Here is a 26,338-nt window from a genome sequence, read left to right on the forward strand (position 1 = left end):
AGGAACTCTTCCACTAACAGCATTTGCAACACCATAACCAAGGGAAATAAAGAATGTGATTTTGTGAGGAGTGTACCCAAGTCAATGAGATGAGATGAGAGGAGGAGGGAGGATATAAAAGTGAGGTAGAAGAGGCTTTGAGACCAATCCTGGAAGTGCAGTCTTCTCTTTTCAGCGATGGGATTTTTTCAGACATGGAGCAAAATGATTTACTTGCTCCCACCTAACAACTGGCCTCCAACCATCTCTGACTCTGACCAAAAGGAAATAAAATGTTAAATTTAACATTTTGACTTTGCTGTACAGTTAAATTTCAGTAGGCCTTGGCTGTTTTTAGAACACTTTCATGTGTTTAATAATCTGCAGCTGACTGTAACAGCAGTTGTTTACTTCAGGATTAAAAAGCAAAATTATGGCATCAGCAAAGGGCATGAATAAGGAAGAACAAAAGCGCCTGAGTGCGCTATTTCACACCTACGATGTGGATAATTCAGGCCGGATTGAAAAACATGAATTCACTACTATTTGCCAGGAGCTCAATGTCCCGGCCCAAGAAGCAGAGGGAATATTCAACCGCCTGGATATTGACAAAGACGGCACTGTGACCTTAGAGGAGTTTATCAGCGGCTTCCAAGAACGACACGAGGAGGAAGAAGATGACACTGAGGCAAAGGACAAACAGTCCTCAAAAAACAAGGAGCAGGTCATATCCAGGTGAGAGATGAACAGTCATATGTGCTATTTTAAACATACATGTAAGTGCAGAGCCTGGTCAATTATAGAGGATGTACAGTGTAGACTAAGCAGGGAATTGTTCTATTTGATATGACAGGAATTCTGAAATTAATCATTAAACTTATTGTGACCAAAGTCATTTATCTAAACATCATACATTATGTATAAACATTACCTTAACCCAGTAATTTTCAAACTTTTTCTGCCATGTCCCCCTTCAGAAGCCACAAAAAGTTCACACGCCCCCACCCCACAATTTTTTTATCAATCATTATAAAATGACAGACAAAGCAACTAATAAAAAAGGATCCATGTTGAATTAAAGTGAAATAAAGGTCAGCAGGACAGCATCAACAATCTTGTTTATCTTTCCTTTATAAGTTAAAATCATTCAACTTAGTTTCATTTCCATATTTTTCTCTTTGCCAATTTTTGGATTAGCGGGGAGTTAGGCGGAGTCAGGCATCACAGAGGCTACATCCATCTTTATTTACAGTCTATGGCTTGTTTAAATAACAGTGTGAGACAACGAAAAATAATCTAGAAAATCCAGTTAGAGAGGCAGATTAATGTGTTTAAAGGTGTAGCCTATCAGATGCTGACACACAGAAAAGGGGGGACATGATCATGGCAGCAACTATTTTATCTTATATCAACGAAACTGCAGAAACATGGCACTCACATTACAATGTAATCCATCAGGAATGTCCACTTGTATGGATGTGATGAGCACCTTGACACATTATGTTGAGCCACTTTTTGCTGGATGACCCTGTATTTTTTCACGCAGGGCCGCTGATGTTCTGAATGCAGCCTTAATCAATTACAATTGTTGTTACCTTTTTACAAAGCTGGATAACCAGCCAAACAACTACCCAAGATTACCCAGGAGTGAATAGTTTGATAATTTAATTAAGTAATTTAATATAGACTCAGAAGAAAAGGGGCCACATGTACCTTGAGGCAGTATTTTAACTAACTGTTACATCTTGTTTTTTGTTCACTTTTGTAGAGTTATGGTTACAGATTCTCTCTCCTCCTCCATTTGTATTTGAGTCTAATTCATTTATATATGTCAACAGCATGCAAAATGTTTGAATAAGTCTGACAAGTCTGGACATAGGAGTTAGCTATAGGCTACCTTATGGTTTATCCAGAGAGTAAAACATTGACAGTTCTGGGTTTTGTCGTTCAGCCAGCCACCTCCCTCAACCAGGACTATGAGCACAGAGGAGCGGAACCGGCTGCGCGCCCTCTTTCAGGCCTACGACACGGACAACTCCGGGCGGATCGAGAGGGAAGAGTTTCTCACCATCTGTGCAGAGCTGCAGGTGCCCGCAGCAGAGGGTAACCGTATATTTGACCGGCTGGACATCGACAACGATGGAACTGTCACCCTGCATGAGTTCATCAGCGGCTTCCATGATCGCTACGGAGAGGACAAGCAGTCCTCGACTGAAGGATTTTCAAAAAACGAGGAGCAGGTTATAACTGGGTGAGAGATGGATAGTCATTTGTGCTATTTTAAACATACACTAAGTGCAGAGCCTAGTAAATTATAGGGGATGTACTCTGCAATGTACAACGTATCACTTATCACTTACGGATAGTCCTATTCACAATTTATATCAATAATATTGTCTGATCATTAAACAACTGTAATGCTCATCTGTATGCAGATGACATGATTTTATATTGTTGGGCAGATTCTATACAATTGGCCATTGACAATCTACAGCTTTATTTTAATGCTTTTCAAGAGGCACTCACTGATTTTAAACTTTAAACACTGACTTTAAATTTAGCTTTTTTGAAAATTTCAGATGAGCACTTTACTTGGTAACGAAACTGAAAGAGTCCTGCATTATAAATATTTGGGCATCTAGATCAATGATGAATTTACTTTTAAAGTTCACATCAACAATCTGTTTAAAAAGAAAGCTGCCAATGAATCTTGGCTACCTGTATAGAAATAGAACCTGCCTTCTACGGTGGCCCTGAGAGCTCAACACTGCAACTTAAGAAAACACATGCAAACATTCAAAACACAAACAAATTCAGAACATCTTCATCAATTTGACGACGCATGTGATGCAAATACAACACAACCAAAAACACAACGGAAGTGTTTCCATGGGACACAAAAAACTGATGAACCCAGCTGGGACGCACTTGCATGGATGTATTATAATATTATAATACATGTATTGTAATACATCCATGAACTCTTGTTGTTCAATGCTTTTAATTTCAAAAGTCCCAAATCATTGACAACAAGCCCAGCCAGTCCCAAGTCCCAGCCAGGTTTATCACTTTTTGTCTCCCCTGGAAACACTTCCATTGTGTTGTTAGTATTTGATATAATATTTAAAAAATTGAATATTAATATTAATATTGTGTTAATTGTGTTAATAACACACAACATAATATAGTTAGGCCTTGTTTTGTTTCATCCGGTTGTCTTTTCACCATCCATTAAGTGTATTCGTTCATTTTGTACACTTTTGTACAGTTATGGTTACAGACTCTCTCCCCCTCCACTGACACTTGTATCTCAGTCTAAGTCATTTACCAAAAAGAGACAAAACACACAATTAATAAAGTTATTGATGAGTTTGACATAGCACTTTTTTCTATAAATATTGCAACAATATTGTTATTATGAATTCTTTTGCCCACAATTATTGTATAGTGAAAATCTGATATCATGACAGAACTAGATGCAACATCAGCTGATATTGCAATTGCATTAGATTTATTCTTAAATAAATCTGCATGTCATCATTGTAGACTATTAATTAGAGGAGACAACAGATTGAATAGAGGCCTACAGTGTTTTCTAGTAGTGGTTTAATCTGGGCCTGCATAGCCACATGATGCTAACACCTGTTAAAAACAAAGGTCTGGGAGAGAGTCCTGTAATAGAGTAAAAACTCATAAATATCAAATTCAAGATCTTTCTTTCTTTTGTTGTAAATACAAGTAAAGTGATGCCTCGAAGTTACAGGAAATGGGTCAGTGCCAATTTTAAAACAGGAGCTTTGGTTTAAACAGAATCCACAGTGTATATGTTTATAGAGACAGATTATGTTTTGGATAGAGACAGTAAATAAGTTAAAACAACTTCTAATGTCATTGTACTGTTATAACTAATGATGTAAATTGCATGCAGTGCAACATTGTGGTGTGTGTACATGTGTGTATAAGATGTCTCCTGCATACTACAGGTTGAAAGATTACACAGGTTGAAGATCTTTGATTCATAAAGTTCATTCAGGCCATCACAGACTATCATCCTCTCCCCACAATGAAAGCACTTTCATTTGGCCTGAAGCCCAAACCTTTGTGGTTAAGGAAAGAGAGAGAGAGAGAGAGAGAGAGAGAGAGAGAGAGAAGAGTGAATACACACATACACACACACACACACACACACACACACACACACAGGTGATGCTTGGCGCGTTACCTGAGTCAGACGCAGCAGCTGTTCTGTCCCTCTAACACTGGCTGCCACAAGCCAAGCCACAATTATTTAGTGAAGACAACAGAGGAGCAGAGGAGTCCATTCGATCTCCTGAGCACTGAAATCGTTTAAAATGGATGAACTTGATCAGATTTTTGTAAGATAAAGCCAAACAGCGTTTGGATAAGTGCGGACAAGTTAGGAGTTAGTCATACTTTGTGGTTTTCCGGTGTCCAGGGAACAAAACACTGGCAGTTCTGCGTGTCGGCCTCTCGGTGGTCATCTTACTGAAACGCCTTTTTGTTTTTTTTGTTTTTTGTTCTTCTTAGCCGGTCTCATCCGTCAATCAGGGGCATGAGCGCAGAGGAGCAGGACCGGCTGCGCACCCTCTTTAAGACCTACGACGTGGACAACTCCGGGCGGATCGAGAGGAACGAGTTCCTCACCATCTGTGCGGAGCTGCAGGTGCCCGCGGCCGAGGCGGACCGTATATTTGACCGGCTGGACGTCGACAAAGACGGAACCGTCACTCTGCTGGAGTTCATCAGCGGCTTCCACGACCGCTACGGAGAGGACATGGAGTTGGAAGGAGGAGACGTGTCCGCCGCCTGGGAGGACTTCGAGGGGAGAATGGGCGACCAGTCCAAGTTCATCCCCAGGTGAGGGTTCACACCTGTCCGCTGGCTGTGCAGCCAGTAAAGTTGTAGCCTATCAATAGGTGGATGTGTTTAATATATGGAAATCCTCAGGTGATATGAATGTGTCCAACAGTGAGCACAGTGTGCGTATAGATGATAGTGATGTTAATGATCTCCGCAGGGAAATTCACACATTATACAGCCTGTTACCAGAGACGGCTCTAAAGGAAATGAGAAATTCATGAGAACAGTAGCTAAGCTGTGGGAAAGTTGGAGTAGAGATCACATTTCAAACTTTGCTGCTTTGAATAACAGAGAATGAAAATGATCTGTGAGTCTTGTAAATGTATTTGTCCTCAGTGTCTGTTTTTATTTATACCCCAAAGACAGGTTTTCATGTTGACTCCACAGCATGTGAGGGTGAATAGCAGAAATGTGTCACGTTTCTAAGTCATAGGCCTCTGTGAATGTGATACCAGCAGGTGATCAAAAGCTGAAACAAAACTGCTAAACATGAGCTAGTCCTATAGCTAGTCCTTCTTAACTGAGGGTATTTTCTGCTTCTGTGTTTTATGATTGTAAACTCAATATATTTGGACTGTTGATGATTTAAAACAAGTCACTTTTGGTAAACTGTGGTGGACAATTTCCACCATTTTCCAAACCATTAATCAAGAATATAGTAAACAGACGAAACAGTAATGAAAATAGTGAATTCCTGTACATCTAAAAGATTTAAAACTTAGAGATGTCTGATTAATATGGAGAATAACTGTTGAAAGCATCAAAATCCTTTTATCTCCACTGGTAAATATCTTTTCACAATAACAGTTCTAACAGAAACTAAACATAATCTTTATTGATAAGATTCTATAGGCTACATCTATCAATTAAGTAAACATTTTGTTAAATTTTTGTGTGGAGGTAGCCCATAGGTGCAAATCTTCCCCTACATTGATTTCCTCAGTGCCAGTAAAGGAGATGAGATAAAGAAAAAACAAAAGAAAAAAAAAGCTTTATCATTTTAAAACTGTACCTGTGCCAACAACAGTATTTGTCATTTGTATCAGAGCTGGAGCCAATTTAGACCCTTAACAACAACCATGGCTTCTATTCACTTAATGGGATCATGCTGTTTTGTCATTCAGGATTCTCTTCTTGTTTCTCTTAATTTTAGGTATTAATGTTATCTTTAGGGTTTGAGAGAGAGTCGAAATACCAGAGCCGGCTGATATGGATGAAATCATATCAGGATAACAACAATATCTTATCAGTAAATATATTGATATTGCAACCTTCCCTGTCTAAAGGAAAAACCTCAATAAGTAATTTTTATCAGTTTTCAACTTCAGTTTTCTCAGACTCAAAACAACATGATTTTTCAGTCACAATGAAACTCAATAAATGATCATGTTGAACGACTCCCCACCATGTAGAGAGACTGTATATGTGTTTTGCATCCAGCTGCAAGTCACTCAGTGCTCACTTTACTAAGTATAAAGACCAGTGTGTCAGCAGCTTCACTACACATGAGAGAAGGCATTTCTCACACATTTCTGTAGAGAGACTTAGCGGAGAGGAAATAACATTACAGTTAATCATTGTCAGGCAATGTCAAGCCCTTGACTCACATAATAACTTCGGTATAATAATCATTAAGTATCTGTGAGGACAGTATCATGTTACAGTAATAGACTCTGCTCCACTGAAGTATTGGAGTATTACTGTAAGGTGTTTATCCTTCATCATTGTGTTTCTCCACCCTAAACAAGTGCCATGTGAAATGAAAACCAATGAGAAATTGATTTTATGAACAACGAAGCTCAGAGGGGAAAAAATAATTTATTTTTAAACAGAGACGCACAACTACATAGTCAGCCTACCACTGCTTATTGCCATTTGCAAACATACCTTTGCCTACAAAAATGTTGAATTATTGTCTGCAGCAGATAACATAATTTGTCCTGTGCTTTAAGTTTTTAATATACACTAGGTCTGCCAGAGTTTTCTCTGTCAGGTCTTTCAAGTTTCTAGATTCTCCATGAACACGTGAGCCACTGTAATGTTCTGAGTTTTTATTCCTCAGAGTATCAACACTTGTTAATATGTTTTATGTGATGTGTTGAGAGCTAAAGTTGGTCTCCCATGAAACCTCCTGAATCTTTGTATGAAAGGACCTTCTGACTGTCAGTATTACAAGTAGAATAGATACTGTAAAGCCATAAAGCAAGGCAAGGCAACTCACATAAACAGCTTGGTGTTTGCTATATGAGCCAAGCCCATCTCTAATTCATCTGATCTATGTAATCTATCTATCTAATTCACTCATGATCATGTTTTTTAATTCATTCCATTTTTCATTTTTATTATTTCATTTTATTCAGCTTTTCACTCACATGTCTTGAAAGTGCAAATGTTTTGAAAATAGGGTTCTGTAGAAAACCATGCTGTTTGTTCTTGGTTCCTGGTTTTGGTCTCAGCACCAAAAAACTCAGCCTATGGAATTGGTAGTATCAAAAATTCAACTGGTAACAAGTGTGTGTGTGTGTGTGTGTGTGTGTGTGTGTGTGCGCGCTTGCGTGTATGTGTGTGTATGCATGTGTGCATGTGTGTGTGTGGCCCCAGGCCTGGCATGGGACTTGTCCTCGCGCTGCTGTGCCGTAGCATCAGAACATTGATTGTCACAGTGGTACTGTCTGTTAAATACATTCTCTTATGCTCAAACAGTTAGAGTCACTGCTGCAACAGTCAGCTGACAGATGACAACTTAGAAAATGTAGTACACAACTCACTTCAGACAAGTGTCTGTTTTTCAGGGGTAGAAAGAATATTTTGTGTTATTATGGGGAAGAGACATCAAGAGCAAAAAAATCAATTAGTTCATAATTTTATTATGATGAAGGCTAAAGTAATGAGTTGTGTATTTTGTTTTATATTATTCAGGCTCTCAGCTGACTGAGACAGTGACTTAAATTATAAGGGATCAGGCTGTGCACTGAAATTCCTCTGCACAAAATGACTTGAAAGTTACTTTCAGTGCTTTCCCCATTCGGTTTTGTCATACATTTGTTTTTAAATGTTCAACTAATGATGTTTCCGGAAAGTCTGTTGAATATAGCACACGTCTCTAATTTGTCTGCCAGATAGATGAAAGTATGGTTTGAGTGCACTTTCCATCATCAAACAGCAAATGATAAACATCTCCTGAACGGATCAGAGACAACCTTTCAGTTTGTGCTTGAATACAGGGGAGTTGTGTATAGTAAATGCAAATGGCAAACAGAAAAAAGAGCCAGGGTAGCACAGGGGGCAAAAAGAGAACAGAAAGCCTGGTACTGCATAAAAAGGCTTTATTTGGGTCCAGTAAAAGTATTTCAGTACTTTAGGTTTTGGGGTTCGTGGGCAGAAAGGGCAGCAAAGTGGTCTTTTCAGCAGCTTTAGATTATGTCAACTACTTCTTATTAAATGCTTCTGTTTATGTCTGTTTATCTCTGACCTTTGCTGGTCTGATGTTGGATTTGTTTGTGTGTGTTTCTGTTATGATCGGTCTGTGTGTCACAGCCTATGACACTGCATCAAGCTGTGTCACTGTGAGTTATTGACAGACCGGCAGCAGAGTCTATATGCTCAGGATTACAGCCCGTCCGTCCTGTCAGAAGGCAAACACTCACACTTATATGACCCACTTTTACCTTTGTGCTGTGACGCAGGACACTCTGTCACTGTAATGACTTCAGGGCGGCGTACACTGGATAAACTGTGTGGTTAAGTTTTTCATATTGAGGTTAAATTACACACTGACGCATCCTCATGTGATAGAAACAAACTGCATGGTGTGTCACTGGCAGACAAGGTGAAACCAAGAGTGTGTCAAAAGTAACAACCAGTTCTTCTGGTTTGTTTCAAATTGTATTTGGGAAATTAAAATGGAAGCTTTTGCATATTTATCAAAATTCAATGTATTTGACTAAATTACCAAATGATTGTTTGTACATATAAAAGTGAGTGACTTATGCAGCATATTGTCTTCCAGAGAAACAAAAACAACAAGGAATATCAAAATAAAAATAATCTTTGGGCGCCAAAACAAATATCATTTAAGGTTATTAACTGCTGGAAGTTTGAGAAAAGACTCTCTGAAGTGTTTTTTCTTCAGGCAACCAGAAGAAATGTGTCCCCTCGTCAAATCACTATTAATGGAAACCATGCTCTTATTTTGTCTATAATTTTTGGTTTTATTCAAGTTGTACTGCATTTTCATTGGTCTGTTTCAATAATGATACTCCAAGGCTTTAATCCTTTTAACTTCAAGTAATCACAATAATCACAATCCAATAGCCAGAGTAATTCTAATTCAGTCAGTTTTAACTGGTTTGATTCAATGACATGAGAATTTCTTACCTTGAAAATACACACACACGAAGGTGCAGATCAGTGTGAGCTTCAATCAAGGTCCAATAAAATCAGAACATCTTCACACCATGTTCTTTCACCTCACCTAATGTTTTGTGTTTTGTGCCCAAGGCAAAGCGTTGGGTGATGTGAATAAAGCATAGTGTGCTGTGTGCTTCAAGGACTTTCACCTGTTATCCACCATCCACCAATTGACAAATCTTCCCACAAAGCTGACATTTCACTTGACAGTTGAATGCTGTTAGTTTCAGACCCTGAAGTAAAAGAAATAACCAGAATTCTTCTTTAAATCTCAAGTGTTTGTGTGGGAAACAGTACAGTTGACTTTTCAGTATTATAGTTCAAAAGATGATGTCAAATCCTGATTTTCTTGCAGGCATGAACAAGCAGCAACGTTGTACCAGAACATCAGCTTGACTGAGCCCAGACTGATTCCTCAGTTTGAAAAAGTCGTCATGAACTTCACCAAAGAGATCAAACAGCAAAACTCAGAGATGGAGAACCTGGCCCTCGCCATCAAACGGTGAGAAGCACACCCATGCAAACACACACACACACACACACACACACACACGCCCTTTGCATCTTTTAATGGTAATGAATAAGGAAGGTTTCCATCATTGACATTGATGTTAAACAGCATTGAGGATATTTTATGTTATGTTCAAATTTTCTCCTGCAGTCCAAAAACATGTAGGCCAGGTAACTGTGACGACTCTGCCATTTGACCATGTGCAGGAAAAGCCAGTGCACAGTAGATGATGGATGGATGGACGTTTCTGGAGTACAGTGACATTATCCTGTTGTTGTTTTTCAGAGCGCAGGACCAGGCATCAATGCAGCTCAGTGAGATGGAGGAAGAGATGGACCAACGCATTCACAATGCAGAGAGAAAAACACGGGAGCAGGTGGGACAAACTCACACACAGAAGACCCCCTGAAAATTCAGATGTGCACATATACATGACTTTTTTTGATTTTGTTTTAATATTGCAGGCTGGTTGCTATGATGTGTTTCTGTCTTTGGAGTTTGTGTAGGCAAAGCAATAAGCAGGGTGCGTTTGTTCGGCTCTTCCCTCATGTCAAACAAACATACAATATCGGATTACTGGTCCAAACTCAGACACGCCTGCTGATGTGCTGGATTTCACAACTCTGTGGATCTCAGATGTAAAACAGTAGAGGTGCTGGAGCATGTTTTATAATCCAAGATGGGTTGAATTCAGCTTTTAGACATGAGCTACAGTATTTTGCCACATGTATAAAGCCTGATTGTTAGCCTGAATGTTATGTGGTCTAGGTTGTTTTTTTTTGTTTGCGTATCAGTAAACTATAGTGAGTGTGTAGTTATAAAGGAGTATGGCTGTGCAACAGCATTTTTCTTAGCTCAAAGATATTTATAAACAGATCTGGTGAGTAGTTCTGCTGTCTTGGTTATCCAGTGAGGTGTATGAAGGGTTCATGTTGTCGTCCCATTCTCAGTTTTTCAAGATCAAAATGAGAGAAGTAAAATTAAGGAATTGCAGAGCCAGACCATTTATGCAATTTTCTGTGTTGCTGAAACAACAAATTTATCTAAACTGACAACGTTTTGATGACAGTCTCGATGAGTCTTTGTCGGGTCAGAATGTTGTTGTGTGTTGCTAACACTGGCAACAGTATTGCTGACATTTTAATACTGTAACATAAGTGTTACAGTAAGAGAACATAAGAGCTCCGGGTGCTCCAGCTTCCTCCCACAGTCCAAAGAGGTGCAGGGGAATTGGAGACTCTAAATTGCCAGTTGGTGTGTAAGTGAGTGTGAATGTTTGTTTGTCTCTATTCTCTATATGTCAGTGCTGTGATGGACTGGCGAACTGTTCACGGTGAACCCGGCCCCTCACCCATTGTCAGCTGGGATTGGCTCCAGCCCCCCCTGTGACCCTTAAAAGGATAATTAGAATAGCTAATGGATGGGTGGACGGAGTGGACATTAGTTTCCCTATTTGAATTAAAGTTAGTTTTGTTGCCATGGCAGCCTTTGTTTTTAGCTGTTTGATTTTTCTCTATTTCCAGGAATCCATGTGAAAGAAATTAAACAGTGTAGTGTGCATAATGATAAAAGTTGATAACAGTGTTTGGCTTTCCATGAAAAGTGAGAACAACTTTAAGGACTGACTGACTTTTTAATTTATATTCCTTTCATTTTATCCTTGGTCCTGATGATTCCTCAGAGCTTTTTAACACCTATCTGCACAGGAACATAAACTCTGTCTTATCTTTGTTTTATCACTGTGCCTGCTTGTGTGTGTGTGTATAAACTTATGTAAGTGTACTCCACTGACTCAGGAGCTGCTGTTTATTTTGTCAAAGAAAAGTACACAAAATTAGAGGGCACCTGCCTGCATTCTGTCACACTGTAATGTGCACACACTCATGTTCTGACACCTACAAGAGAGGAATTTATTTTTGGAAGCTGCAAATAGACAGTTGCTGATACACTTATCAATTACCTTCGTCCATATTTCAAAACCTGTCCTGAAATAACACAGATTGTCACAGGCATGACATAACTATAGAGAGAGCACACACACACACACACACACACACATATACACACTTTCATAAAATAAAATCACATGTGTTATCTTACTGCAACTAATTATTTGATGTATATTTTTGTGTTTGTATATGTGTTTTTGTAGGAGAAGAAGCGAACAGAGGATGCACTTAGCGAGTTACGAAGAAGTTATGAAATTGAAGTGTGTGAGCTTCAGTGTAAGATCCAGAAGATGCAGATGGTAAATTTTTCCCCTCTTTGACAGATCTCCAGTTTGACTGTAACATACCATCAACACCGTCGGTCAATACAGACTCCTGTTGTTATTATATTTGTCTTAAATGAATCAACATCACACCACCACCATGACTTGTTTTCATGAACACTCTATAGATAATAAGCAAAATATGTGTGGCAGTTATTTCATTCACATGTTAAAACCAATTTTTCATTTTCTAACTTCATTTATTTTTCTTTGTCCTATATCTGTATTATATTATTGGAAATAAATATGCAAAAACATTGCAACAGCTCAAAGTCTTAAATAATAAGCAATTCAGAAAATACAGTGATGTGATGCATGTTTTACTTTTGACCTATTTGACCTATTTCAATATAAAAAAAAGACTCTTAAGTTAAATATACTGTACGCATTTGGAGAAAAAAAACACAGTTGTGCTAAACGTCCTTTATGAATAACACTGACTGCATTCACAAAAAGTTCAACCAAGGCTAATTTATTTGGCCTCATGAAAACACAAATGTCAGCTGAGCCAATAACCCTCACTTGTTTCCATAGATTGAAACTGCATTAGTGTGGGAAGGAGGGGAGATGTGGGGGCTGCAGCCAGAGTAAAAGAGTAAAAAAAAAATTAATGAAAATAGTTTTAACAGTTTCTTTTTCAGCTGCTTTTGGAAGTATTATTGTGTTGTAGTTCCAGTGTGAAAAATATTTAAAAATTTGAGCTATAATAGACAGTATGATATCCTCCCTTAAACACTTGCCATGACTGCGAGCCTTCACCACAGCTTAAAGTTCAGAGGAGCTGCTAAACATAAAACAGAAATAACATAAAATAGTAAATTTCTTCACTTTAAATTATCCACAACCAACTAAAAACATAGACTAAATGTAAAATAAAGAGAATCATCCAGTAGTAAGAATGAGGCTGCACGTTATCTGTACATCCACAGGTATGTTTATGCAGACTCTACACTGGTTTTTATGCGTCTTGTTATTTTGTTGCATCGCTGTAAGTGTAGTCAAATGACCTGAATCCAAAACATGTGAACTTGTCCATCAGATAGAAGAGAGGTACAAGACGATCACTGTGAAAGACGAGAGCCCGGCGTTGAAGAAGAAGATCAATGAGCTAACGCTGGTGAGGCTGAATCTGCATGTTGCTGTCACTGCAACAAAGTTTTGTTTGAGGTGTCAGAAGCATTTTTTTCTTAAAGGTGTCTCTGCTTGTAGCTTCACACCGTCCCACATTTTTCTCTTCAACACTCTTGCGTCTTGACTTTCTCTCTGCAGGACAACCAGCGGTTAAAACAGGAGCTGTTGAGATCTCAGACCAAAGTTGCCTGTCTACATAGTGAGATGGACTTGCTGAAGACGGAGATAACCGATCAAAGCATCAACTCTGAACGGTGAATTTCTTAAAGCTCGGTTTTGCTTCCTTGCGAGTATGCTGTGTGCTGATGTGTGTATGTTTGTGTATGTTGTTTAGATCATTTTTCAGATCACTTTCGGGGTATCTGACTGGATTTATCTTAAATCCTGCTGCGAGTTTCCGCAAGGTGCAGTGCTGTCTAACAGGCCTCAGCCTCATGTTTTATTAGTCTGATTTTTCCGTAGCTGTCTCTCCTGATCATACAAGGAGAAGGAAAGAGGATTGTTACATGAGACACACACTCTACACACCGTCTCCCTCTCGTTACACACGCAAACACACAACACTTCACTTTCACGGAAACCTTTGAAAGTTTAAACCTAGAATTACTGGAAACATGAAGTTGTAGAGCAGGTTTTTTGATGAATGTGAACTTAAGAATAATGAATATTTGCACTGTGTTTTCCACCACGCTTAAATTTACATACATTTCAAACCTATTTTTAATTTAAAATGCATTTGTTTTAGAAGAGTCAAGTATATCAATCTGGGCCCTGAACAAACAACCCGGCTGTTGAGAGATTTTGTTGCACAGGGACAGAGACATACTGAGAGAGACAGAGAGATGCCTGAGAGAAAGAGTACGCCCCCCTCCGACCCGTTCATTCCCTCGGGATGTTTTCGTTTTGTCACAGCTGAAACAGGATATCCTGGAGCAACTTCACACACACAATAATGTATTCAGAAGAGTCACTTAGCAACAGAGCCACCAGCAGGCTAACACTTCTCCTGCTAGGACCTTCTCATTATGTTGACATTTTCTGTTAGGGTTATGCATAAATTAGGTGTAATGTCTTTCCGTAACCAAGTGAATCTATTGCTGTACCAGATATGAAAAATAGGAAAACAGTTCTCAGGTTTACATTCATATACATGCATCTCCAAAGCACCGACACTGTGGTGGAATCCAGAGCGTCTTATATGGAGTGGAAGTGGATACTCTAGCTGAAGCAAAATAAACCTTATAATATAAAATCTCATCAAACAAATGATATGCACACAAACAGCGTCATAAACACAGCAGAGTAAAGACTACAGAATTTATTTGTTTGGATAGTATAAATGTTGAATGTCTGCAATCTCCCAATCAATTCCATTCAAATCTCCATACAGGTAGGCAGCGACAGAGGGGTACACAGCTCCCTCTCCTTCCCCTGTTAATCCTTAAATTGGCGCTTTCCATTAGTGTCTGCCAGATTTACCCTCTTCTGCTCCCATTGCCCCCTGTCGCCCATCTCCCCTCTTTTATCTTTCTTTCCCTTGTCCTGTGCATGAGGACCAGGGCTGTGTGGGAACACCAGATTTTTTTTCAGCACAAACACACACAGAACGGACAGGTGGAGATATGAGGAGATATTAACTGAATTTGATTTTTTTTTTTTTTTAAACTATATAAGATTACAAACGCTTACTCTACCTTTAACAATAATTCATATTAAACAAACAAAGGATTTGATATAGTTTTTTTCAATATATCCTTTCAGCAACTGGATCAGCTGTTTCCATGAGATCTTGCAGGTTACTCCAAACTAGATAAAATTCAACTGGGGGTTTCTATAAGTTATACATCATTTTTCAGTAGGACCGCAGGAACAACTCTTTAAACCACAATGATACACAGGGAGCATTACAATATTCCCAAGACTATATAGTATACTTATTGTCTGCAGTTATCACTTTTCTGAGAAATATTTTCATAAAGGCTAATTATTCACTAAAAGTTCAGCTTTTGACCGAAGACTCTGACAGAGATTTGTGGCACAAAATGATCCATATTGAGTCAATTTCTTAACTGTGTCTGTTTTAAGTGTCATTTGTTAGTCATCAGTTCAAACGTACAAATTTTAACCTAATCACTGTATTCACTGACCAACTGTGTTTTTGTAGTGTTGTGCTCCGTTCTGTGCAGGAATTGAGGCTAAAACAACAATTTGCCACTCAATTCTTTACTATTACAGATTCAGATTGACATGACTTTAGTTGATTAACAGATGCCATTAATTTCATATTTATATTCAAATTGAATAAGTGTGTTTATGAATGTGTTTTGCTGCAGAGACGAGGAGCTCGTGAAACATTTCACTGATGAGAGAGACATCCTGGAGAGTCAGATCGACATTCTGCAGTAAGTTAGACAGTAACACACACACACACACACACTGGCTATTGAGGTTTTTTTAATAGAGATGGAGAGATATCTTACTGCACACTTAGATTTCAAAAATGAAAGGAAATGACACATAAGAAACAGATTCCAGAATACAAAGTAATGATATTGTTTATTTTTCTGTGTGTGTTGATAGGACAGCCAACAGGAAGCTCCATGACACCAACGATGGCCTGAGGGCCACTCTGGAGAGGATCACAAGAGTAAAGCTGCACAGTTAATAAAAATAAATAAATAAATAATCAAACTTCAAAACGTAGTTCAGTTTTGCAATTACAAGAGGCTGAAGTTGGGGTGGTAGACTTCAACCTATTTATATAATTTAAACACTGGATAACGATTCATGGGACCGACAGATGTTAAACAGTAACATTTCAAACGAAAATGTTGTATTATCAGAACACTGTATCTTGTGTGACAATATTTAGCAAAACAATGAGAGTATGCCTCTGTGTTATCAAACACAAACAGAAACAATGGAAAACTCATTTTTACTGGTTGTGTGTTACAGTCTGGCACCAGTGAATCACCAGCAGATATGAAGAACAGAGGCAGAAGTAAAAGCATCTGCCACGGATCGCCATACACCTTCATGAACAGGTAAGACCAACAAACAATGCAGGTGGTTGAGGCTATCACTGCTCTATTCATAGTATGTAAGTAGTGAAGTGATATACTATGGTACACTATTATATTTTCTTAATTATCAGTTTAATTGTTCCTAATGGATGGAGTCTGGATTACTAAGCACTTACATTTATGTTTTAAGTATTATTTTCAGTTGCACCAAGAGCAGAAGTTTAATGTTAAGTACTAGATTTAGGATGATTTACTATTCAGCAGCTGCAGGGTTTTGAGCCACTTGCACCTTCAGTACAAATGGGATTCAATCAAGATGCTTTTCCTTGGAATTTAAGGCTTTTTTTCCCTCCTAAAACACACAACTGTCTCTTTACACAGCAGCAAAGTAAATGTTGAATATGCTGTGAGATATTTATTTAAGGTGCTGTCCAAGCTGAAGAGCTCACAAGCTGAACCATATGACTCTTTGGACAAAGGTTTTGTCTTCATAAAGTTAAATAGGATGTGCAGCCACCCAGTTATTACAGATTACTGTATGTTAAGCAGGTTTTTGCATCTTTAGTTGAAGGGGAACAATTGTCTTTTCTTTTAAAGTGAATGAATTAAGAGTGTGTAATGATGAAAACAAAACTACAGTATGACAGTTTGTTTTTTTGTAATTTGGTCAAACAAATCTCCCCCAAAAATAGACAATAGAGGCTTTGTGTTGTACAGTATCTCACAAACTATTTCCTGACCTCTTCCTCAGGTTCTGCCAGGGTATGGACGATTTACCTCTGTTCACCAAACGGCCCAGCGGTGACACCATGGCCCTGGCCATGTGTGACCCAGGCCTGAGGCGCAGACTCAGCAGTGAGTGTGAGGAGGACAGCCTGCCTGAGATCTACATGGACAGCGGCCTGTCCACACTCAGGGGGTCCCATGGAGGCTACGACTCCGAGCAGGAGGTCAAAGGTCAAGAAGAAGAAGAGGAAGAAGAGAAAGAGGAGAAAAAAAGGGAGGATGACAACAATGATAGCATGATGGGAGAAAATTCTGATACTGAGGTGAGACAATTAGAAAGTCAAACAAATAGACATGCCTGTACATGCACATATATAGGCATATATATAGAGGCTGAGGGGAATGCAATTAGTTTTGCAGGCGTTTGGGTATAAATAAAAACAAATTGAAATTTTGACTTGATGATGGCGCCAAATGAAACATCAGGGGACATTCCATGGCAATCCATCCAGTTGCTGATGAAATGTTTCACTCAAAACCAGAAAATTTAACCTCAACGTGACACTAGGGGAAAAGTCAGAGTATCACCATCGTCAGTAGGATTTATCCTCTGGGGACTATTAACATCTCTGCTTATTCGTCCAATAGTTGTTTAGATATTTCTGCCAGGACCAAAGTGTTTGACTGACCGACCATCAGACTAACATTGCCATGCCATCAGCACCTGCCGCTAGAGGAGTAAAACAAACATATGAAGAATATTTCATACAGCTGCACATACTTTTATATGGTCAAGCGAGTCTTTACCCCCAGATAATAACTTCTTTTGTGTAACAGGGCTCTCGTTTCTAGCTTTCAACAACTTGCTCATGTCCACGGCGACTCTAAAGGTTGGAATGTTGCGAAGAAGTCCGAGTGATAATGTGAGCTCTGTGTCTGAGTAGATTTTTGGCTTTACTGTTATGTTAATGTTTGCCTATATCATAGCCAGCGGAGACACAGGATGGTGAGTCGGCGTTTGGGTCGGACAGCAGCTCAGTTTTGGACTGGAAGCCGTCTGAATCCATTAGTGTCACCACAACACCAACCCCGACAAAACGAAAACCCCTCAGTGCCAGCACTATGAAGGTAAGAGAGAGACGAAGGAAAAGAAAGAGTTGAAGGTTATCTAGTGGCAGATAAAAAAGATATGTGTTATACCGGCATAGCTTGACTGAGGAAGGACTAGTGGAGGAAGACGCCACATGCATTGTTGAGAAATTATTTTTTTCTGTTATTTCCAAGCTCCAGTGCAAAAGGTCTTGACAGTTAATGGTGAGACTTGACATTATTATTCATAGATACCATTCTTTATGATTTAGTTGATTTTCTTGAACTTTTGCAACTGTCATGCCCAAATTTCCAACATGTATTTTGAACTAATGGTCAGATTTTCATGAAATTTGCGAAGGAGGATGAAGACAGGATGAATGTCAACCCCAATCAGCAGTGAACTAGAAATACATTTTGGGATGTGGGGGATTTTACATTACAACACATTACAACAAATAAAGATTTTTATTGATTTCATTGCCTTTAATCCTTTCATCGCCTTCCTCGGGACTGACTTTACAACTTTATGCGTATGTTCTTTGCTAATGGTGCACATTTCAGTCTCTGGCTACTGCTGCTGCTGCTGCTGCTGTTGCTGCTGCTGGGGCTTTAGTGTCTGTTTTATTTCATTTTTAACCTTTCTTGACCTGCAGTGAGACATAAATCCCACATCATCTCCGAATAGAGCTGATGATGAAGAGAGATAGGAATAAGAGAAGAAGCAATTGTAAAGTGGTCAATGTCAAGGACTGGATGAATTTAACTTGAAATAAATGTCCAGAATACGAATGCAGTAATCTATCTTATCAGTGCTGCATGAGTGCCTCACTCTCCCTTATCTTCATTCTGCCTCTCTGTCCCCTCTCTAGAAGGAGCGCAAGAAGAGCATTGACCTGGGCTACATGACATCAGAGAAGGCCTTCAGGATCGTGTTGGCTGGAGATGCTGCGGTGGGAAAGTCCAGCTTCCTGTTGCGCTTCTGCAAGAACGAATTCAAACTCAACTCCAGCGCTACTCTGGGTGAGTTGGTTGAATTAAAGCCAACTTTTTATAATCTTTAGTTAATCTAACGAGCTCCATTTTTTTAACCAGTTTAGTAATGTGACATGTTTGATTGTGACTTCTTTGTGTGTTCAGGAGTGGATTTCCAGATGAAGACAGTAATCGTAGATGGAGAGCCTGTTTTACTACAACTATGGGACACTGCAGGACAGGAAAGGTGTGTGTTTGTGTGGGTGTGTGTATGTGTGGATATTTACAAACAGAAAAGTGAGATCAATTTTTCATTGATTTCTTTGTAAAGCTAAAATTGTATTGTTTTATCTGGTATGTGTTTCTAAGACATGTAAATGAAGCTTATTAATTTTATATTAATTAATTATACACACACAACAGGGCATAAGTGGACATATTGTATTTATCCTATCACAACAAACAATTAATCTTCTTACTAAATTGAAAAAATAAAGGTTTGTGTGTATCTTGAACTTATCCTCAGGTTTCGCAGTATTGCAAAGTCTTATTTCCGCCGGGCGGACGGAGTGTTGCTGCTTTACGATGTCACCTGTGAAAAGAGCTTCCTTAATGTTAGAGAGTGGGTGGACATGATTGAGGTAATGCACAACTTTCCTCTACAAAAACATTACTGGCTGACACCATCTGTATTACAGTAGTTAGCAAAAGGAATTACAGACTTCTGCAGAATAAAGTGAAGGTGATATTCATTCATCTTTCTGTAATACCAATTTGTTTTGGCAGCATGTGTTTTATTATAAGACACTAGTGGAGTTAAAAGTGTTGTCACATGTTAATGTGAATATCAAACTAAGTCATCTTGCTTGTTTCTCTCTTTTTACATGCAGCAGATGTGTAAGTGTTGGTGTAAAGCATATAATGCCGTCATGTTGTGGACGTGTTAAAATTTTTGCATGCAGTACAGTATGTGTTGCACTGTGTACACACTGTGGTGCTTAATGTCAAACCAATAGCTCTTGTCTTTAATAGTTTTTTTTTTTTTACTTTATGCAGTACATAAAATCTATAATCACCATCCTACAGAATATGTACAATACAGCAGTTTATCATATTCATGAACTGCTGTTTTCACTTAATCTTTTTTTTTTTTGTTTGATTGTTTTTTTGTCACATGGCAGGATTTATCGCACGAGGATATTCCCATCATGCTCGTGGGTAATAAGTGTGATCTTAGACAAGATGGAGTCAACTGCGTTCCTACCAGCTATGGAGAAAAACTGGCCATGGTAATTACAAATAAACACCCACTTATCTTGCTATAATCATAAAGACATTTCAATGACCACATAACTGAACATTTGTAACACCTGGTACATATCCACACCCTACTCTTATTCTTTTTTAAGCCAAATATAAATCCAACTCATAACCCTTAATTTGTGATTAAGGATTCATGATTTCCTGTCTTTACCCAACAGACATACAACACTCTGTTCTGTGAAACTAGCGCCAAAGATGGAGACAACATCCTTGAGGCTGTGCTGCACCTGGCCAGGTGAGACAACTATTTCAGTCAGCTGAATGTACAAACCAAAACCAGCAGTTGATGTTTAACAATGTTTCCAATGTTTTCAAGGCAAATTATCTTCTGAGGAGCTTTTAGAGTTTTACCTCACAGAGGACAGGTGTAATAATAGTTAATGGCTGCATTGCATTTAGTTGTGGTTGTTCCAGGGCACAGGTGTCGTATATGATGACAGACTGGTGTATGTGAAGGAGTTTATCTTACTTCTAATGTTATCTTGTTTTTCTAGGCCTCACTCACTTTCCCACAGTTCGGGTCATAAAGACACTCACAGTGTTATGCAATAGGTTATTGTTTCGCTGCTGTTATGGGTGATAGTGGATATCTGGGGACACTTTTAACTTTAACATATCGATAAGAATGTAGCGAAATCATAAACTGTCCAAATCCAGTTCTAGTCAAGGATGAGCTTAGTAGGGGAAATTCTAAGACACATGCGCATATGTGGGTATCCACTGGAAGATGCATGAGGTTTGTCTATGTGGAACAGAAACACACAACAACAGGAAAGAAAGTAGAAATATACATGTTTATAAGTTCTCCTCCAGCCTTACTTTGCTCGAGACCTGTAAACTGTAAGTTCTGCCCAGCTGAAACCTGTCACTGTGGCTCTAATAAGATCAGGTGATTGACGAGGACAAGTGATTGGCAGCAAGAAAGCATATAACAACACTATAAAAATGCTTAAGTGTGAATCTATTGTGTTTCTTTTCTCTCCACAGGCAAGTAAGAGAGCAGGATACCTTTGATGAAAAGAATCGTTATCAGTCGCTGCCCAGCTTGGATGCTCCCAGGAGGAAACCAAACTTCTTCTGCTGCACCTGATCAAAACTCATCAGCTCTGGGCCTGAACATCTGACTTAATGTGAACTCAGTATAGGTGGAACAAGGAGGAAAAACTACTGCAATTGGAACAAATCATCATTGTGAAACCACAACAATTTAACGTATGACCTAAGTGAGCAAACAAGTGATCTGGGATCACAAATATCCACAACTTCACATTACTTTAAATTTTCATTGTTATTCAGGGTTATTTAAACATAATGTACTGAGCTGCATTTCAGCCACAGCTGGATGATTTACTGTTCTGTATTTTATGAATTTGAGAATGTTTAAGTCAGTGTAAACTTTCTTGCCATGTGACAGTCATGTTAATTTTTTTTTATTATGCTATCACACATATTTGTATAAGTTCCTTCCACATATGTGATATGAATTGTACAGTTAGCCCAGACTGGCATGGTCATGAAAAGAGAAAAACAGCTGTGAATTAAAATGTGTGAGAGGGATCTGAAAGTGAAGCTGAACATATGAGCATATTTTTGAAGTGACAGTATGTGATGCTGACAAATAACTGCATGTGATAGAGCTTATGGTTATAGTGACAAACGAGAAATAAGAATAGATTCTTATCTGGTTATGCTGTTATCTGTGGCACTTATCTAAATACTTCTGAGCTCAGTTATCATCAGTGTAAGTGAAGATGGTTTGAAGTGACATCTGCAACATGTTGGTAGGCTGGGAGGAAACTGAAGTTGAAACCTCAGACTTTATTGCAAGTGAACTGCATCGGATGCCGACATGGAGACACTGAGAATTATGGAAAAAGTTGAAGCAAGAAATGCTCAGCCTTGTCTTTTTTCCTATATGATGAAACCTGGTGCAGTGTTTGATTGTATGAGACTTTATGCTAATGTAACAACCCATCATCTTTATTATATTACCCACAGTGTTACAATTCTTCCCACGGTGGATGACTTTGTGTTATAGATTTTATTTTTTTGAACCTGATATAGCAGATCATTTTCAATTTGCACAAATGCTTTAAATAATGGCTGTCACTGTATCATCTGGTATGAGTTATGAAAATTAGGTAAGCATAAAAGAGAGAGATGGCAGGAAGCAGAGCCCTTATGTTTATCCCTCTGTTACAGTACACGTATGCATTTCTGTTTAAATGTGTACATGTCAGCTTGCCAAATTATCACTACTGATGTTATAGAGTCTGTCTTATTGTTATTTCTTTATAATAATGCCATATTACCCATATTATCAAGCTGCCCAGGGGAAGTGTATAAAGTCAGTATGCTTCAGATGAAATGCTTGTTGGAGTTTCAAACAGCATTTGAAATGCCTCCCCACAGACCTTAAATTGGAATTGGTGGGCTGTCTGACAGTTTTTCTTCTCCAACTTACTTTATTGAATTTCCAAACAAATAATATATTAAATAACAAATTTAATATCAGTCTCATCAGTTTAGATTTTGAATTGATGCAGAGATGAGAGCTGAAAAAAGTGGTGTTGCATAGTTACTGTATGTGGTATGTATATACATATATGTGATACTGTACATGAAAATAAAGTGAATGAAATGAGGCAACAATTTGGGTAACTTTTTTTGTAACTCAACACTGACAACCTGACAACCACATTAAAGCCTTATTATACAAGACGTTTTAATACCTTACTATACTATGACTTTTATTATGCATTACTATATTATGACTTCTTAATGCTTTAATATACTATGATGTTTTTATGCTGTACTATACCATGACATTTTAATGCCTAACTATACAATGACATTTTAGGCATTACTATACTGTGACATTTTTATGCCTTACTACACTATGACTTCTTATGCATTACTATACAATGACTTTTGTATGACTTACTATACTGTTTCTTTTGTAGGCATTACTATATTATTATATATTTATGATTTTTATTATGCCTTAGCATACTATGATGTTTTAACGATGCTCTTTATGCCTTACTATACTATGATGACATTTTTAATGACATAATATACTATGTTGTTTTGGTAACGTTTTTTGCGCCTTACTATACTGTGACGTTTTTATGACTTTTTATGCCTTACTATACTATGTCATTTTTATTACTTTTTATGCCTTACTATACTGTGACGCTTTTATAATTTTTTATGCCTTACTATTCTATGACTTTTTATGTCTTGCTATACTATGACGTTTTTATGACTTTTTATGCCTTACAAGACATTTTTATGACTTTTTATGCATTATAATACTATGATGTTTTCTTGACTTTTTATTCCTTGCTATATTATGTCTTTTTTATGCCTTACTATACTATGACGTTTTTATGATTTTTTATGACTTACTATACTATGATGTTTTTATGACTTTTTATGCCTTACTGTACTATGACTTTTTGTGCCTAGGTATACTGTAACGTTTTTATCACTTTTTATGCATTAGTATACTATGACGTTTTGTGCCTTACTATACTGTCTTTTTTATGCCTTAGTATGCTATGATGTTTTTATGATTTTTTGTGCCTTACTATACTGTGACGTATTTGTGACTTTTTATGCCTTACTATAGTATGACTTTTTATGTCTTTCTATACTATGATTTTTTTATGACTTTTGATGCCTTAGTATACTATGACGTTTTTAGGACTTTTTATGCCTTAGTATACTGTGACGTTTTTATGACGGTTTATGCCTTACTTTACTATGACGTTTTTATGAATTTTTACACCTTGCTGTATTATGTCTTTTTCATGCCTTAGTATACTATGTCTTTTTTATGCCTTGGTATACTATGATGTTTTTGAGACTTTTTATGCCTTACTATACTATGACGTTTTTATGACTTTTTATACCCTAGTGTACTATGATGTTTTTATGACATTTTATGCCATACTATACTATGTCGTTTTTATGACTTTTTATACCCTAGTGTACTATGATGTTTTTATGACATTTTATGCCATACTATACTATGTCGTTTTTATGACTTTTTATGCCTTACTATACTATGACGTTTTTATGACTGTTTATGCCTTACTATACTATGACGTTTTTATGACTGTTTATGCCTTACTATACTATGACGTTTTTATGACTGTTTATGCCTTACTATACTATGACGTTTTTATGACTGTTTATGCCTTACTATACTATGACGTTTTTATGACTGTTTATGCCTTACTATACTATGACGTTTTTATGACTGTTTATGCCTTACTATACTATGACGTTTTTATGACTTTTTATGCCTTACTATCCTATGACATTTTTAAGACTTTTTATGCCTTACTATACTAGGACGTTTTTATTACTTTTTATGCCTTACTATACTTTTTTGTTTTTATGACTTTTTATGACTTAACATAGTATGACTCTTTATGTCTTGCTATACTATGATTTTTTTATGACTTTTTTATTACTTATTATACTATGCCGTTTTTATCACTTTTTATGCCTTACTATACTATGTCTTTTTTATGCCTTGCCATACTATGTCGTTTTTTAGACTTTTTATGCCTTTCTATACTATGACATTTTTAAGACATTTTATGCCTTACTATACTATGTCTTTTTTATGCCTTGCCATACTATGTCGTTTTTTAGACTTTTTATGCCTTTCTATACTATGACATTTTTAAGACATTTTATGCCTTACTATACTAGGACGTTTTTATGACTTTTTATGCCATACTATACTATGACGTTTTAATGACTTTTTTTGCCATACTATAATATGTCTTTTTTATGCCCTAGTATACTATGATGTTTTTAAACAGATTTTATGCCCTAGTATACTATGACGTTTTTATGACTTTTTATGCCTTACTATACTATGACTTTTTATGACTTTTTATGCCTTAGTATACTATGACGTTTTTATGACTTTTTATGCCTTACTATACTATGACTTTTTATGACTTTTTATGCCTTAGTATACTATGACGTTTTTATGACTTTTTATGCCTTACTATACTATGACTTTTTATGACTTTTTATGCCTTAGTATACTATGACGTTTTTATGACTTTTTATGCCTTACTATACTATGACTTTTTATGACTTTTTATGCCTTAGTATACTATGACGTTTTTATGACTTTTTATGCCTTACTATACTACTTCGTTTTTATGACTTTTTACGCCTAACTGTACCATGTCTTTTTTGTGCCTTAGTATACTATGACCTTTTTAAGACTTTTTATGCCATAATATAATATGTCGTTTTTATGACATTTTATGCCATATTATACTATGTCATTTTTATGACTTTTTATGCCATACTATACTACTTCGTTTTTATGACTTTTTATGCCTAACTATACCATTTCTTTTTTATGCCTTAGTATACTATGACCTTTTTAAGACTTTTTATGCCAAAATATAATATGTCGTTTTTATGACTTTTTATGCCATACTATACTATGTCGTTTTTATGACTTTTTATGCCTTACTATACTATGACTTTTTATGACTTTTTATGCCTTAGTATACTATGACGTTTTTATGCCTTAGTATACTATGACGTTTTTATGATTTTTTATGCTATACTATACTATGTCATTTTTATGACTTTTTATGCCATACTATACTATGTCGTTTTTATGACTTTTTATACCCTAGTGTACTATGATGTTTTTATGACATTTTATGCCATACTATACTATGTCGTTTTTATGACTTTTTATGCATAACTATACTATGACTTTTTAGGACTTTTTATGCCTTACCATACTATGACTTTTCATGCCTTACCATACTATGACGTTTTTATGATTTTTTATGCCATACTATACTATGTCGTTTTCATGACTTTTTATGCCATACTATACTATGTCGTTTTTATGACTTTTTATGCCTAACTATACTATGTCTTTTTTGTGCCTTAGTATACTATGACCTTTTTAAGACTTTTTATGCCATAATATAATATGTCGTTTTTATGACTTTTTATGCC

General features: G+C 37.2%; 1 protein-coding gene across 1 annotated transcript; it reads left to right on the forward strand.

Annotated features, from left to right (window-relative positions):
* The first annotated feature begins 412 nt into the window (after positions 1-412).
* rasef (RAS and EF-hand domain containing) lies at positions 413-22,870 on the forward strand. Its single transcript, XM_022757614.1, has 20 exons — positions 413-714; positions 1,931-2,230; positions 4,501-4,857; positions 9,626-9,772; positions 10,067-10,157; positions 11,934-12,029; positions 13,093-13,170; positions 13,323-13,438; positions 15,518-15,586; positions 15,765-15,831; positions 16,140-16,228; positions 16,959-17,164; positions 17,771-17,823; positions 17,921-18,061; positions 18,895-19,045; positions 19,163-19,244; positions 19,524-19,638; positions 20,179-20,286; positions 20,479-20,555; positions 21,308-22,870. The coding sequence occupies exons 1-20, from the start codon at positions 413-415 to the stop codon at positions 21,408-21,410; spliced, it is 2,748 nt and encodes a 915-aa protein (XP_022613335.1). The 3' UTR covers positions 21,411-22,870.
* The last annotated feature ends 3,468 nt before the right edge of the window (positions 22,871-26,338 follow it).

This window comes from Seriola dumerili, unplaced genomic scaffold, assembly GCF_002260705.1.
Source record: "Seriola dumerili isolate Sdu_G_001 unplaced genomic scaffold, Sdu_1.0 BDQW01000290.1, whole genome shotgun sequence".
NCBI lineage: Eukaryota > Metazoa > Chordata > Actinopteri > Carangiformes > Carangidae > Seriola > Seriola dumerili.